Below are 17,805 nucleotides of genomic sequence, written 5' to 3' on the forward strand. Positions count from 1 at the left end.
GTCGGTGTCGAAATCTGGCCAATGTTGCCGAATTCTGGCCACAATAGCTAGAATTTTGTCATCCGAATCAAACAATGAAAAATATTTTAAGGAAAATTATTTTTCGTTCAAAATATTTTACAACGAAAAATATTTTACGTTGAAACAACAAAGCATTAGAGAATAAAATTATTTTTACTTCTCTGTCTAAATACATTTTACAATAACTTCTTCTATCTTTTTCTATATTATTAAAATATTATTTATGTTAAAATAATGTATTATGTAGCATTGTAACCTTCTCAACGTTTAAGAAAGCAATAGAAAACTGTTGTTAGTGTTCTAATTCTTTTAAGTGTATTGGGTTGGTTTTTCCTCTACTTCCTTCTGTTGAGATGCCCAAATGGGCAAATGGGTAGTTTGAAAACAGTTGGTTCTTTTGCAAGAATAGAATAATAATAAAAATAATATTTAAAAGAGAGTAGAGGGGAGAATAAAAACTATGTTCCTAAAAGATGCTTTTAGCAGATGCTTTAAGAATACACTTTTATAGTTAAAGTAGGAAATTATTTGACTTTACTCTAAAATTTATTAAAAAAAAAATAAAAAATAAAAAATCATATATACTCTTTAGCCAATGTTATATTTAACACCGGTTAGAATTCCGCTTTAAATGTAAAGAGCTCAAAAAGTAAAAGTTAATATTATTTCTTCCTTATGCACAATTACGGTTTGAATTAAAGTTGCAGTCGGGCTAAAAAATAATATTTAATTAAAGTAGAAAAATATTTAGAGAATTTAATATTTAGTAAATTTGAAAAAAAATGGGTAGCTTAATAATTTTGTAGAGAAAATTTGAAGAGAGTTTGATATTTAGTTAATATGAGATTAAAATAATGTCCAATAGCTTACATATTTATTTTCGGAAATATATATTTTACTTTTTCATTAGTTATTTTAGGCTATTATTATAGTTTATGTATTCTTTTTTATAATGATTAATTTAAGAAAACGATAAAAAAAAAAAAAAAAAAAAAGTATTTAGGGGAAATAAAAGATAAAAAATTTGTTGAAATTTATATTAAAAAAAGTAGTAAGTTTGGGGTATGGATGTAATTGACAAGTGTGGTGAGGTCCAATAATAGAGGCGAAACATTTCCATGGAAGAGTCGATTCCACGACATCCATCCCATCCGTCAAACCTCGCGAGCCCCCACTTCCCACTTCACGCGTGCTCGATCCAACGCTGGCTGTCTTTTCCGCGTTAAACGGAAACCATTTCCAAGACCCAACCCCGTAATCCAACGGCTCCCATTCTCCGCATTAAATCCTCCCTGTCTGAACCCTATCACACATCCCAATAAAACCATCCCACACCATAATTAAACGCATCCAAACACCACCCACTCTCTGTCTCTGTCTCTGTCTCTCTCTAAACGCTCTCTCTCTTTTCTGAGTCTTGAATTGGTAGATCTTCAGCGCAAATCTTGGGGAATTTCTCCGAAAGAGCTTCAGAAACCCTAGGTTTGATTGCGATCTACGATCGGAACTTGTTTTGGATGTTAATGGATTTTATTTTGGTTTCGTTTTCAAATTTTTGCTTAATCGTCTGTTTGGTTGATGGAGATCTGTATTGTAGTGTTAATTTATTGATTTTTCTTTCGTTTTCTTTGAATTTTCTCAGCAATCGAACGGAGTTTGCTTCTGTTCTGTTTCCCTTCAGGTGGACTACTTGCGATTTTACTGTTGGTTTTTCTGTGACCTTTTGCAGTAGAAGCCTGGGTTGGATTTTGTCGTAGAATTGGAATTGAACGAGCGAAATCAAGATGCTGTGGGCTTCGTCATTTGTTAATTACAACATGAACTGCGTTCGCTTGGTGGTGTTCTTTCGTGTCATTCTGTAATTCCGTTTCGTTTTGGTGAGACTTTATCTTTTTCTCTCTCTGGATTTTGGCAATTAGAGTTTATTTCTTTGAATCAATTTATTTTATTTTATACGATTCTATTTGCTGCTGAAATAAGCTGTAGAAATAATTGAAAGCTTAAATCTGAATGTTGTGCTTTATGTCGAACGCTGTTAGTTTTGTATCAACTGTTGATTCGATGTTTGTTTCATGTTGCTCTTGTTCTTTTAGCTGATGAGCTTACTCGGGTTTTCCCTGATTTCTATAGGTGAACTGTAGGTGGTTTTTGAACGAATTCTTTTAGCTGGTATTTGCTACTTTTAAAACTGGTGGGAGGATTGAGAATGTACATTGGAGTAACCATAAAAAGATATCGAGCAGTGAAAGAAGTCGGGAAGATTAAAATGAGTGTCGGGATCATCACATACTACCAACTGATACAAGTTTGCCAGGTAAATCTGTTTTTCTATTTTCCTATCTTGTTTTCTTTCACATTTCTTAATCCTCGTATGAATGTTTTGGAGTGCTTATGATATATTGGTGGGAAGTTTCTTTTCTGTGGTCACGGTGGTGTTGTTCGGAAAAGTTTTCCAAGCTTTGTTTAATTCCACTTGATAGTTCCATATTGTTCATGTTTTTTGGCTAGTGTTGTGTCAAGATACATTTAGATGTCTTCATTATATTTTAGATATGTTGTTGTGGTGATTGTAGATTGGATGTTTGTTTACATAATTAATATGGCTGTCCAATTGATATTTATCAAAAGGAAAACAATATGGCTGTCCAGTAAATGCATTATTAGGTTTTTATGCATGAATAACAATCATGCCAATGAGATATAGCTCAATTGGTATTTCCTGCCCCATAAGAATGGGGTGGAGGGTGAGGTTGGGGGTTCAAAAAAAAACCCAGTGAATGTGTAACTCACCAATGAAAGGAATTAATACATTAAGAGTCATTACATAACTTATTTATATTAATAAAGAAATATTCATTATCATTACGTAAAGACGAGGAAAAGAAGATACCTGATTTTATAAGAATAACAGCAAACCTCCCCTTTGTTTTGCCTGATGCCCCCAAGTTTACTGCTGTAAACAACTGGTGGTTTAGCTTTGCTTCTTCCCAGAAATGGTTTAGGGCCTCTTTGAAATCAAAATCCAAATGGGAAAATGGTAATCCTTAGAAATTTTGATATACAATTTGATTTACAGCTGAAATGTGAAAATTTTGTCATTTTGCAATCTTTGTACCTTTGAAGTCCATCAAGACTTCAAGCAGTCTAGAAGAAATTTGCTCATTTAGACTTCTCCCAAACAATGTGCACCAATTTGTTTGATTTTATTATGTCTTCAACATGTTAATTGCTTTATTGATGGTGCCTCTAATTTTTGTTACAGGCTGAGTATTTCCGTCAATTGCTTAAACCTGTTACGTAGTCTTCTATTTCTACTATTGCTTAAACCTGTTACGTAGTCCACTGGGATTTGGGACAGACTGCCGTTGGTTGCATCCATACATAAGAAGGCGGTGACAGAGATGAAACAACTAATGGCGGTAACTGTTTATTTGGAAAAACTGCTCTCTTGTTCCGGATTGTTGATACCTTGATTTACTAGTTAGTATTCTCGCGTCACCTTAGAAACCTTCATCCAATTGAAAATTCAATAACTGCCAGTACGGAAGTGGGAACTCCTTCATTTCTGTGAACTTTTAATTAAGTAGGAAATAGGACTACCGATGCAGAGTGACCAACATTTTTTCCGCAAAAATGCACTGCTCCCTCTTGCAAATCAAGTGGGGAATAGTTACATGCACATTCCAGTTGCATCTGCGGTTGGTGCAGTCTTGAATTCGAATGCTAAGCACCTGACACCCTTCCATGGTGTTGAATTGCAACCTTCTGAGGTGTGCCCAAAGAATTTTATCATCTTTGATCAAACAGATCAGCGAAGCCAGGTTATGTTCCATCCCACAATTGCCCACAAATTCAATGGCCCTGGCATCAACATCCCTGCGACTTACGTTGAAGACAATTTTGAGGTGAAAGAAGCTGATCATATAGAAAGAGAGATATCATCTCCCCTCAAAGAAGATTCAGATGATATAGATGCATTATTGAGCTTTGAAGAGTATGAACAAGAAGAGGAAGAAGATGATGAAGAGGTTAGCACAGCACGGACCAATGGAGATTATGGAAGCACATCTCCAGATTCTTTCTCGAACTATGGCTCAAAACCAAAGAAGAATAGATACTCTTCTTCGATTCAGGAGTCGTCCGGCACTGGTGACAGCTCCAACAGTGAAAGGAAGCGGCAGAAAATGAAGAAGATGGTGAGGGCACTGAGAGGGATGGTACCTGGTGGCAATCAAATGAATACTGTTGCTGTACTAGATGAAGCTGTCAAGTACCTCAAGTCTCTCAAGGTCGAGGTGCAGAAGCTTGGAGTTGGGGATTTAAAGAACTAGACCTAAAAGTTTGGTGGTCAAGGATGACTGAACTCCATTTCTAAATTTAGTTTATGTAGTGTTTAGGTCTCTCCCACCTCCATCCCTTGCTTGTTGTCTCTCAACTGCAGCAAGATGATATTAAGTTGATAATAATTGCAGGTATTTGATGCACATTGTTGTGTAAGAAAAACCTATTCATACTTGTATTAGTGGATTGTGCTCATCCAACTGTGGCTTTCATGGTTGATCTTATTAGTTTGGTTATGACCTCTGTTTTATAGTAATTGAAGGAGGGAAGAGTGGGTCGGTATGTAATATGCACACTCTATAATTCTAGCTGCCACTTGTTCTACGTATCTGTTGCTGCTACTTTGAAGCGGACAATATAATTGTGTTTTAAATCCTAATTAATTGATGTTTGTTCCCTGCCTAAGCTTACCTTTTGAGATGCTTTCATTTTTGTATTCAAGTTTTCACTCGTCAGCATCCACTTGGTATTTGCAATTTTTACTGAGTGTGGACATCAAAGACTCAGAATCCGCTGCCTTATTTCGAAAATGTAGAGATGTGGACATTTGAGAAAGAATCTCGTACAATAAAGCTGCCTTATATAGTAGCGCTGCCGTTATTGCTCCAGATCGGGATGAGGACATCAAGGCATTCCATGCATAGTGCATTATGGTCCCCCTGCAAATGGTGTTAGTGGCACACCGAGGAGGGGTCAATTGTTTATCTTTGGTGGGGGATCCAAGTTGGTTTTTTTTATTTATTTAAAGGTGCCCAACAGCCCAGGAAGCAGCTCATCCCCTTTAGGTGAGCATGACATGCTCAAGTCTCTGTCACTGTCTGCTTTTCCTTTAGGGACGCATCTTGTACGCCTTTTATATATTCCTCTAATGGTTGGAGTAGTAGGAACATGAAGATCGTTGTCATGCATGCATGGTGCTTTCCTATCCCTTCCCATTCACACTTCTCACCTTATATATATATATATATATATATATATATATATATATATATATCCTATAGTTGGTGGCTTAGTGTCGACACCCCACTTTAATATTCCTTTTTACCCACTGCCCATCCCCTTTGCCATTTCTTTTGATCGAGCCTTCTATTTGGTCTTACAATGAGAGATCAATGCGACTAAATTGAATATTCCTCCACTATCTTCAGACTTTGTAATCGAGTCATGCTATAAAGAAGACGAGAAACTGTGTCCACCCATAATTGATGTGGCATTATTCTTACGTAATAACGAGGAATGTTTCCTTTAGCGAGTGACTGAGTGAATTTCAAGTTCTTTGTGATCAAATGCTTGTTTTATAAATTTGTCATGTGTTTCTTAGCATATGAAAAATATATGTTTTTTTTTCTCTTCATTATTATATGAGAAGCACGTGGTTGCTAAATAAAACTATTAAAAAAGAGAAAGGCTAGAATCTACACTTTTATCTTACTTTGTTAATATGGCACTGCCGATCAGCCATTGTTAAATAAAAAAAATAAAAAAAATTCAAAGGCTAATTAGCAGTGCTACATTAACAAAGTAGGATAAAAGTGTTGTATATAACATCACTCATTGAAAAGATAAATAATGCTAAAAACTACGTAAATTATCTCACAATGTTAACGTGACAGTCTCAACTAATTCTTAAATTAATCATTGTTAAAAAAAATTAAAAATAAAATTCAATAATTTGATTAGTCGGGAGTGTCACATTAGTCGCATGTTAGGTAAAGTCACATGTTAGGTTAAATGGATTGCTTGTGTAATACGCAAAGTGTGATAAATAGAAAAATGATGAGGAAGAGGAGACAAAAATGAAATGAGTTGACTTGGGGAAATGATTGTGCACACGCAGCACACGGGTATGAAATGCACTCTGATCATCATTATGTTAATCGCCTCGTCAACCAAACATCAACACCCTCCGTTGAAATACTTCACAAAGATTCAATTTTGAAATCATCAACCATGACTTACCCCACAAACAAATCATTAAACATTAACATTTTACAGGCGATTTATCCCTCCCACTGCCAACGATTTCAAGATTTCAACCATCCTAAACTAAATAAATAAATATTTATCAAAATATTACAAAAAAAAAAAAACTCTTCAAATAAAATCTAATGGCCTTGTTAATTTGAATCTTGGGCCATCTAAACAGGGTTTGTTTCAGGCCCAAATCTCAAAGTTAGGATTTTAATCCTTATATTCGGCTGTGTTTGGTAAAGGCTTTTCAGATGATTTTTTTTTAATAGTAATAAAAGGTGATTGATTTGATATAAATTATAAATAATTTGTATGGAAAAGTGCAAAATTTTTGGTTTTGTAGTGGATTTATTTATTTGAATTGTAAAAAAAAATGATTGATGTGATATAAAAAGTGAAAAAAAGCTAAATTGTTTTGAAGTTGACTATTTTTTTTTTTTTTTTTGGAGAAGTGAAAAATAAAGGGAGGAAAAAGTAGTTACCAAACAGAGCCAAACATTTTGTTTCCTATGCAAGCAAGGAAACAACAGAAACATAAAATAAAAATGTAGGTCTAACAAAATGGTCCTTCTCAGTTCCCATGGATTTATTAAAATTGTCTGTGAAAATGTTATTGAAATTCGGATAGTTTAAGAGAGAGAAATTGTAAAACCCATCTACTCCGAGTAGGTGAACTCTAGTTACTCTACGCCTTAAATTATCTGGGGCAGGTGGGTTTTATAAGCCTTTTCTCTATGAAGCGTTCGAATTTCAGTAAAATTCAGATGCCTAAGTGTAGGGGATCCTCATTCCTTCAAACCATAGGATTTGTCGCGTTCAGTCAATCTATATATGATGCATTAAGTCTACTTTCTCGGCATCAAATTTTGGCCACCCTTTGCATCTTCACAACCAAGGTTTTTCCCAACATACCACCCATTTGCCTCAAACAATTAATCCATGAAGACCCTTATGGGCCTTTGGGGAAAAAAACTAAAAAAATTGTCATTGGCCTTTGTACACTATAGATTACATTTTTGCTAAGACCTCTAGGTGATGCCTAAAGATTTTATGCAAAAGCACAAGTAATGATGCCCGGAGTAATTTGGGGTCTGTTTGAGATTGCGTTAAGAAACTTAAAAAGTACTTTTAGTATATAAAAAGCTGTGCAAAGCAAAAAATAAGTCAATTTGATAAAAACCTCAAAAAGTACTTATTTGACTTTTTTGAGCTGTGAGAAATTAGAGGATTTACTGCAATACCCAACTTGGACCCGATTGAAGGTAGGGGATGATTGCTTTAAGGTCAATTCCATAATTGACCAAGCCTAAATAAGAATAAAACGAACAAATTTGTATAAAAAAAAAGTCATGTGACATGCATGTGTTAGAAAATTCGGTCTGGTTTGACAGACAAATGAGGCGGAGTGTCGACATTGACAATTTTAGAAACTTTGTGAGGGTATATTGTAAATTTTTAAACTTAAGTAGTCAAATTAAAAATAAGTGACAACTTTGGAGGACGAATTGTATTTAAACCTTCAGAATAATATAATAACAAAACTTGAATGTAAAATTTTGATTAAAGAATTATTTTTAAGTTAATCTTCTTAATATTTCATATTTGATATGCTTAATATTTTAAAATTAAAAGTCCTCATTTTATTTTTGCCTTAGGCCTCATTTTATAATTTTTATTTCAAGGGTAAGTTTAAACTAATTTTTTCAATAAACGTGCGATTATATTTTACTTACTGAATTTTTAGATTTTAATTTAAAATTTTAAACTATTGGCGATTTTTAATTGGGTTCTTGTGCATATTTACGAAAAAGCCATCGAAACTCCGGAAATTATAAAGGGTCAAAGACTCAAAGAATCATCTTGACTCTTGAGTCAAACGATGCCCCATTGTTTCTCATTTTGAACATCTCAAACTCATTCTTTGAAGGATCATCCCATTGCGATCTTATAGCATTCCTCAATCGTACGTACGATATGACATCCAAAGCCAACGCTTTGGTCAAGCTCCGCTTCCTCTTCTTTCCACTCCAGCAATTGCTCTTACATCCCAGGAAACCGGTTGCAAAAACTTCGCTTTTCTTCACGACCACCACCTATTCGACGATAAGTCCCACCCAAGTTGAAAACGCAGGGGAAGAAGTTATAGCGAAGAACTCTATTGAAGTTTTCACTAAATGGGGCTGTAGTGAAAGTGATATATGTAAGATATTAGCCCGCCAGCCTACTTTACGCAAGGCCGACGTTGCCCACCTTCAATCCAAACTAAACATTCTAAGTGGGTTGGGCATTAGCGGTACTGACCTTGTGAAAATCATCAATTGTCGCCCCCGGTTTCTAAGTTGTCGAATCAATCATAACTTTGACGAGCGGCTAAAGTTTTTCATGACATTGTTTGAGTCGAGGGAAGTGCTCGCTAAAGCGATTGTCAGGAACCCTTCTCTCTTGACAAATGACTTTCACAATATGATCAAGCCTGCTATTGAAGTGTATGAAGAGGTGGGTGTAAGTAGAAAGGACTTGATTCCTTTGCTCCGGAACTGGCCCACGATGATACCTCGGACTACATTTGGTGAAGAGAAGATGGAATATATACGCAAAACCGGGATTTCCAAGGATTCCAAGATGTATAAATATGTTGTTTTGCTCATTGGCATCTCACGCCAGGAAACTATCCGTCAAAAGGTGGCGAATTTTGAAAAATTGGGGCTTACTGAAGAGGAAACATTCAGCCTTTTGGGAAAGTTCCGGGCGTTGACACTATCGGTTGACAAAGTACAGAGGAACATGCATTTCGTTTTGGGCACGTTGAAGCTTCCTGCTAGTGCGGTCGTTCAGCACCCATTTCTACTGTACTCTAATCTGGAGGCTGTGTTGAAGCCACGAGTACTTCTTGCAGAAAAGATACAGGACATGGGTCTTAATTTGCAGATTAAGGGACCCACATTGCTGACGGCACTGAGGATGACAGAGAAGAGGTTTTTGAAGGCGTTTGTTGAGTGTCACCCGGAAGATGTTGCCAATGAGTTGATGGAGTTTTATAGAAATGCAAAAGGTGTCAAGCGATTGGCAGAAGCCTCAAATAAAAAAAATCGCAACGGATTCCCTTTCTGAAAGTTTTGCCCACCAGGTGCTCTGTTTTTAGCCCTTGAAATTGAAATCCATGTTACTATACTTGTCAATATCTATTAGATGCAACTTCGTTTTGTCAAGTGCTTGAGAGTATGATTGTAATGCTGCAATCAGTGTTCAGTCCTTAACTTTATTGGTCCAATAACTGACATTTTCTTTGTTATTTGTACAATAGGGGAAAGGAATAGAAGGGTTTGTTGAATTTCATTAGAATGTAAGGGGAAGTAGCTCATAGTTTGAATGTTTCATATTATTACCGAATGTTTTATACAGGTTAAATTAATGTCTTGTTGTACAATTCATACCAACTTGGAAGCAGTTGGTTAACCATTATGAAGATAACACCATTACAAATTTTCCTGATTGAGTTAAATTTAAAGCAGTTTGCTTAGCTCACCCTAGTGGTGGGTATCGGTTCGGTAGGCGGTTAAATTGGTTAATTCGGTCGGTTAACCGACTTTTGTCGGAATGCAGTCAATGAATTTATTTCGGTTAAGTTGGTTAAACGGTTGATAGGCGGTCGGTTAAGTCGGTTAAGTCGGTTAAATGGTTAATAGGTGGTCGGTTAAATCAGTTAACATGGATAATGAAACGATGTCGTTTTGATTTTTTTAAAGGAAAAAAAAAAAAAAAAAAGAGAAAAAGATCGAACGTTTAGTTCTTGCTAAAACGACGTTTTTTTTTTTTTTTTTTTAATGTCAGTTCGGTTAATCGGTTGGAATAAAAGGCCGTTCAGTTTGGTTCGGTTACTACTTAAAAGGTGGTTCGGTCACCGAATTGGATTTTGGAACAAAATTTTATACCGACTACCTAACCGAAATTAGTCAGTAAAGTCGGTAGGCGATCGATGGTGGTTCGGTAAGCGGTCGATAGGCGGTAGGCGGATAATTTGCCCACCCCTTGTTCACCCTCACCTCCATGTAGGGTTTTTCTACGCTCTTAGTAGTGTCTTCCAAGAGGTTCATCTCTCCCTTCACCGCCTTTGCTTCCTCTCTGCCCTCACCTCCATATCACTCGATTCTATCCCTCATCTCTTTCTTAGCGACTCATTACCAAGAGTTTCACAAGTGTAATCCCCACACAATTTCTCCATCCCCACATTCCCCTCACTCACCCTCTTGTACCATCCCTTCCCATCGCTCCACTGACGCCCCCCAAACTCCTACCACCACACTTTCTCCACCTCCTCAATCTTCACCTTCCCTTGTCTTGCCTCCCGAGCATGTTCAAGGAGGCAGATGTAGAGCCTTCCACCGTAGATGGCAAAGGCCCCCACCTTGACCAACCTCGTGAGCTGTGTCTCTCCCGCAGCCAACTGCCCCTCGACCTCGTAAAATCAAGGTCAGCTTGTGAATAGATGCATTTCCAAAGACCATGCACTCCCTGCCGCCTTTGAATTGCTCTTTGCCAGCTCCAAGCCACCAACACTACCCTCCCAATTTTACTACATCTCTTACAAACTGGCGTAACAGCGTCACATGGTACTATTACGTCAGTCACATCATTCACTTCAGCCAAATAGCCCTAACGCTCTTCCATGTCAAAGCCTCTATCCATCTTGCCACTTCAGCCCGTTTCCTCTGCTGCTGTCCTTGCACCTGCACCAACGATGCCAACCACCTCTACTCTCCTCCCCTTCTCCAACAAAAGAGTGGCTGATGCGGCCACCCCCACAAAGAACCACGGCAGGCCATTGGTCGCCACCTCTAACGGTTCATTCTAGGGATGACGTGGTTGACATGGGGTGAGGGTCGTCGTGGGAACTACGTAGACTACCATGTCAGTTTAATGACATACGTGGTAAGTCCCTCATAAGTTATCACATTTATCTTTAAATGGGATGTAGTCATATTGGTAGTAACCCAAGCATTTTCCTTTTCCTTTGATCTAATCATTTCTCTCTCCCCACAAGGGCACAATCGAAACCTGCCACATCTCCAGCTATATCCTTTCTTTCCATCCCGTCCTTTCCACAAGCCTCGCATTTTGTTGGTGGCCATTGATAAAATTGAAGAAAGCAACTTATCAGGAGGCCAAGCATTGTACTATGGAAAAGGAAAACTTATCAAGAACCTTGGTTATCTGGACACTAGAATAATGTGACATCTTTAATACATTCCTTTCCCATTAATTGATTATGAATTTCATCGATTTAAAAGCGCACACATACACATTAGCGTAAAAAATGCTACATATATACCTCTTTTTTCAATTTTATTACAACTTTTGACATGTGTCAGCATGTGATTGGAGGATGCTAAACACGTTATCTATAAATGCCAAATGGCCCAAATCCCAGCTTCAACACGTGAATCAGTGAATATGTTCGGGGATCAAATCTCTCTTGATAATTTCATGCTCCAGCAATTCACGAAAAAATAGTGACTCCTAGTTACATTCTTATACAAAGTTCATTCTCACAGAAAATAAACAACCTTACACCATAATCTTGCGATTAATGTGGATTAAGACACATGAGAATTCCTAGGATATTCTATTGTGTAGATTTCCTCAATTTTTAACTATTGTTTTAAATTAAATGGTTAGCATTATGCTAAATCAAATTTTACACTTTTAAAATAGAAGAAATATATTAAAAAAATTTATTAAGGTAGTAAATGTTGAATTGTTAAAAATGGTAAACAGTTAGATACAAGAACTCGTCCATTTAATTTAAAAATAATAGTTGAGATTTGATTTGGTTTATGCATTTTAATTAGGAGAAAAATACAAAATCAGTTCCTAGAGTTCTACCGAGTTGCAAAAGTTAATGAAAACTCTTTGTATAATCGTAAGAAAAATTAACAAATAGGTCTTATACCCCAACTTCTGTTCTAAATTTGGACGAAACCGTTAGAGTGCGATGACAGTACTAATAATATTGTGGCATGTTTCCCATATAATAAAAAAGGAAAATAAAAATAGAAATAGAAATAGAAATAGAAATAGAAATATATATAAAAAGAAAAAAAGAAATTTAAGGGGATGATTCAACTACTCTTCATTTGGCAATTTGAGGGTAGCCGAACTACCCCTAATGACCATGGGGAATGGTGCGGCCACCCTCAACCTCAGCTAGCTAGAAGGGTGGCCGAAATTGGGGGTTGGGGTAACTGTTGGGGAATTACCATTCCCCAGAGCGAACGAGTTGAAAACTGAGTTGAGACCGGGTCAGATTGACCAGCTTGATGCGATCCGGTCAGACATCCGAATTGTGCGCCACTCAATGTAGAAAGTGAATCAATCACCAAGATGGAAATGTACTGTCGACCATTGAGGCAATTGGGGTCTTGGCACAAGCGAATGGTTGTATCGAGGATGCCGCCGAGACTCACAGTACAAAGTACACCTACCCTGACAGGTATGTAGGATTCAGTGATTAAGGTCTCCAACATTTATTAATTTGGACACTTAGTGGGGTCAAATCAGGTCAAAGACTTGATTAGGCGTCAGTACTGCACACCTAACCTCTGTGCGTTATACTAGGTGTCTAAGCACCATGTCGAGTCACTGTTCACATTGTACCGTATCACTGTTCATTCCATACCATGATGGTCAGTAATCCCAGAAAATTAGGGATCCCCATACACGCCAACCAATCCAATGAGCCTATAAATAGATTGCTAAATAGATATTTGTGGAGACTGATTTCATTTTACACTTCCTGGCGATTCTCTATTGACTTAGGCATCGGATGAGGTTTCGTTGGCCAATCCCCGACGATCCTGTACTGTTTTGCAGGTTCTTGTATTTGAGCCATTGAAAGGCCAATCGAGAGTTGAGACGTCACCAAATCGAAAACTGTCTCAACATAAATTTTGAATGAAAATTAAGTACATAGACAATTTGTTAATTTTGTTTACAACATAGAGTTTTTAGTAATTTTTTATACCGAAAAAACCTATTTACAACATGCATTCTTTTCTATTAATTAATTATATGGACGGCTTATTAATTAATAATGGGCTCACTTTCTCATTCTCGGATCAAGATCCCCGACAGTGTTTATAAAATTGCCATGCTAGCAATAGCAACAATATAAGCCGTCTATTGAACTAAACGGTCCAAAAAAAGCCACGTATTCATGCCATGTCATCGATCTGCGTCAGGCTTAGAATTTGAAACCCAAACTAAAACACAACATTTCAACAAACCAGCCGCCAACACGATGGAATTACTAAGCCAAAAGCTCAGAAGCCAAATTTCTCTATTCTCTCCCCTGAAAACCCCTCCCCCAAAACACCTGGCTGCCGAGGGGGAGGTAGTGATTTTCACTGCCTCTTCCTCCCTTTCTCGCCTCTTTTGAGGCACTAATCGCCTCATCGGAGGCCTTATTCGTCGCCCTTGGTGACTTATCTCGGTTCAACGGGTCCACCGGCTTTACCTCCACCTTTGAAGGTCTGATTGCATCCCCAATCTGTTGTCCCCATCCTCGGATCCGGTCTCTTCCTCGAGTTCTTAGATTTGATTTTTTCAAAATGAGATCTACCCACTTTCGGAAGTTCCACCACCACACGCGCCACACCACCGTGCTTCGGGCTTCCTCCGCTTCGCTTTGCCGCTAGCCACATCCCAAACCAGCCATCACGCGCTGGTGCGCGACCAACACATGCATGCGAGTAGATCTCACTTGCGGGCGCGTGGCTGACTTTGAGCGTCACGTGACTCCTTTCTCCGCTCCCCCCAGTTGCTGCCGGCCTCTTGTGGAGTTTCTGGCTAACCTTGTCGGCGCATGGTCTTCACGAGCCGGCGAGAAACAACCAGTCCGCCGTCGTTGTTCCTTTATGTTTACTGCTTTCCCTAGATCCAACAGCTACTGTGTTGTTGTTGTTTGTTTTAGTTTTCCACTTTTGTAATTTGGGCATTTAATTTTCTGTATTTCCTTTGTTTTCTCTGTGGTTGTGGTTACGCAACCAGTGTCTAGGTCTTATGGGCTCAGTACACACTTTTAACTGCCTTTATTGGTAGGTGTTCTTGGCATCCGTGCTAAGAAGCAATATGATCGCGTATTCGGATGCATCGCCTCCGCGTACATACATTCTTAATATATAATTTGGGGTGCACAACCCTAACTTTGTTATGATTTCCTTTTCAATCATTTAAAAAAAAAAAAAAAAAAAAACTTGCTCAGTTCCACATAGGGGTGTAAACGAGCTGAGCTACTCGTGAGCTTACTCGGGATCGGCTCGAATAAACTCGACTCGTGCTCGAATCGATTATTAAATGAGCTATTCGTGAACACGAAAATCAAACTCGATTATTAAACAATGCAAACTCGTATAAACTCGGCTCGACTCGATTAAAGCTCGTGAACCCGCTCGTATAAGGATCGACTCGTTTATTAAGGCTCGACTCGTATATATATATATATATATATATATATATGTTAAAAATAAGTTTTAATTTGTTAATATATAACTTATTTGTACAATATACTATATATAAGCATGAATTAAGTAACAAATAAAAATAGTCAATAAATATTAATTGATTATAATTATTTGGTTGTATCAATATGTATATAAAATAGTAAAAGTGAATAATATTAATACTTAATTGTTAATCATATAATCATATGATATAATGACAATTCAAATACTTAATCATATAATTCATATTATATTATTTATGTAATATAATATGATTATATGATCATATAATAATATAATTAACATTGTAGCATATAACATGTAATTATTGATTCACTATATTCAATGTTATAACTTATAAGTATTATTATTAGATACTTATGAATCATTACATCACCGTCATCACGTGATTCAAAATCTAAGATCATATGAGCATACAAATAAAATGATTAAGTATTTAGATACTTAGATACACTGATTAAGTATGATGTAAGATTTTAAGTATCTAATAATTATTAATAATACTTAGAGTCTTAGATACAATGATTAAGTATATAGATTATATACATAAGTATGAATTCATATTAATTATACGAATTATAATAACACTTTTTAAACTTAATCATATTATTCATATATAATGACAATGTAATTCATATAATCCCAAATTAAGTTATTAGGATTGGTCGATTGGTTCGATTGGAATTACTAATGTGTTAATTATGATAATAATTTAGGTGTTATCATTAGAATTTAGATCATATGATATAACATTGTGCATTTGTGCTACATAACCATTAGATATGAATCATATGATCTAAGAATTATCATTAGACTTTAAAAAAAAAAAAGAAGGTATTATTATCATTTGATATATAGAACCATATGAAAATATAATTATTATAATTATTAATGTTTTAACTTAATATTTATATTGACTATTGTTACATTTTTTTTTATTTATAATTAAATGACATAAATTTCCTACAAACCAGTAGGTATGAAATTTAATACAACTCACATATAAGATTAACATGTGTCCCTTAACATGTGAGAATCACATGTTTTAATAACAAATGCTTCTTGTAAGAATTCAATGTCCCACATGACTTGACACGACAACTTATTAGACTCGATCTTAATGTGTAAATTAATCCTCCTTTATTAATTGTTGGTTAATGGTTAATTAATACACCTTAATAAAGTGTTGGTTAATTAACTACGAGAAGTTAATGATTCTTATTAATTAATTCTAACTTTGATGGAAAGTAGAATTAATGGTAATAAAAGAACAAATGTTAAACTCGTATAAGCTCGGCTCGACTCGACTTGACTTAATTATTACCGCTCGAACTCGGCTCGAGCTCGTGATGAATAAGCTCGAGATCGGCTCGGGCTCGTGATGAATGAGCTCGAGCTCGTAATGAATGAGCTCGAGCTCGGTTCTGGCTCGCTCGAGCTCGGCACTGGCTCGCTCGAGCTCGGCTCATTTACACCCCTAGTTCCACAGTAACAGCACAACAGATTTGGAGGCCACCGAAGATTGGAAATGTGGTTGTTGCCGTGGAGGTAATGTTTTCTACGGTATCCATATTATCTACGATCACAAGGCTAAGGAGTGTAACGCCCCGCCTTTTACAAAAAGGCGTAAGTGAAAATTTCGATTTTCACGTGACATTACTACAACATCAGAGTTATAAATTGGTAGCGGAATATAATTTATCCAACAGACTTGGATTAAATAACACATCAGAGCTTTTAAATTAAATACCTCTAGACATTCATTAGAAAATACTTAGAACAAATACATGGAAACAGGTGTCCATAGTGACACAAGAGTATACATGGAAATTATTAGCAATCTTGTCAACATAAAATGCTATAAACATAGAAGACTACAAACAAAATACGAACTATGTATCTTTAACTTGAAGACCACTCGAGCTCTAATCTTTGTCTATAAACCTGCACCAATGTATATATATATATATAGAAATAAAAACACAAAACAATCTAAGTGAGTCCACTGTTTCCCATAATAATATGAATGCTGATTTACTAATAAATGCCACATAATGCAAATATGGTTTTATAGTCATGTATATACGCAATATACAAACCGTGGTAGCTAATCACAGTCATATATTAAATGTATACCTAACCATAAAACAGTAATATGACAGTTTTAAATGCAAGGCTTAATTATCAATTTTATGCACTCATCTCGTGAAGGAACCAACGGTCCGGATTAGCGTGTCACGGGAGCCAACGGTCCCAGTTGGTAATACCATCAACACCCCAGCTGTATTAGCCAACTCTCACATTTATTAGTTTGTTACTGGAATCCAAAGGTCCCAGCAGACTATGAGCCAAAGGTCATAACCCGTTTAATTAATTAAGTGTCACGGAAGCCAAAGGTTCCACTGGCAGCCATCACCCCCCCGCTGCATACCAGCTTTGTTATTAACCATTTTAGTTAAAAATAGAAAACATGTAAGAACACATGCGCAAACAAATAAATAAAGCAGTAAACACAATATCATGGAAAAATCCACCAGCTTCGTCCTCAGTAAGTATAGAGATACTTACAGCCTTTTGGTGCAATTCTCATAATAGCTCATATTCTGCAATAAATATATGTTTGTACACAAAGTGTTAACATTAATACTCGTGAATATTAATTATATATATATATGTATATTAACATGAGTTTAAGGAACTCAATATCATTGTCATAATTTTTAATTAAACCATATAACAATATTAATTGATTATCTTCGAAGTTAATTTACAGATCTTTTAACACCCAAAATCATCAACAAACCCGAACACTTCTCAATACACCACAAATTTGTACCCAAAACCCATATCATTCTGCCAACTATAAAAAAAAAAACCACAATTCAACTCAGCTAATACCCATCAAAATATAGCCATCAGGAGTCAATACCCATGTGTCCAAAATACTATAATC

The 17,805-nt window shown here is 36.4% G+C and overlaps 2 protein-coding genes across 3 annotated transcripts; both read left to right on the forward strand.

Moving 5' to 3' along the window:
• Positions 1-1,343: 1,343 nt before the first annotated feature.
• Positions 1,344-4,741, forward strand: LOC133868306 (transcription factor bHLH144). Of its 2 annotated transcripts, none has more exons than XM_062305130.1 (4): positions 1,344-1,503; positions 1,751-1,898; positions 2,152-2,335; positions 3,284-4,741. In XM_062305130.1, the coding sequence occupies exon 4, from the start codon at positions 3,624-3,626 to the stop codon at positions 4,350-4,352; it is 729 nt and encodes a 242-aa protein (XP_062161114.1). In that variant the 5' UTR covers positions 1,344-1,503; positions 1,751-1,898; positions 2,152-2,335; positions 3,284-3,623; the 3' UTR covers positions 4,353-4,741. The 2 variants fall into 2 exon arrangements, with proteins under 2 accessions (XP_062161114.1, XP_062161115.1); XM_062305131.1 differs by having other exon boundaries at positions 1,345-1,503; positions 1,664-1,898.
• Positions 4,742-8,307: 3,566 nt separating this feature from the next.
• Positions 8,308-9,444, forward strand: LOC133869199 (uncharacterized). The gene has a single exon (XM_062306159.1). The coding sequence runs from the start codon at positions 8,308-8,310 to the stop codon at positions 9,442-9,444; it is 1,137 nt and encodes a 378-aa protein (XP_062162143.1).
• The last annotated feature ends 8,361 nt before the right edge of the window (positions 9,445-17,805 follow it).

Source organism: Alnus glutinosa, chromosome 5 (assembly GCF_958979055.1).
Source record: "Alnus glutinosa chromosome 5, dhAlnGlut1.1, whole genome shotgun sequence".
Taxonomy (NCBI): Eukaryota; Viridiplantae; Streptophyta; class Magnoliopsida; order Fagales; family Betulaceae; genus Alnus; species Alnus glutinosa.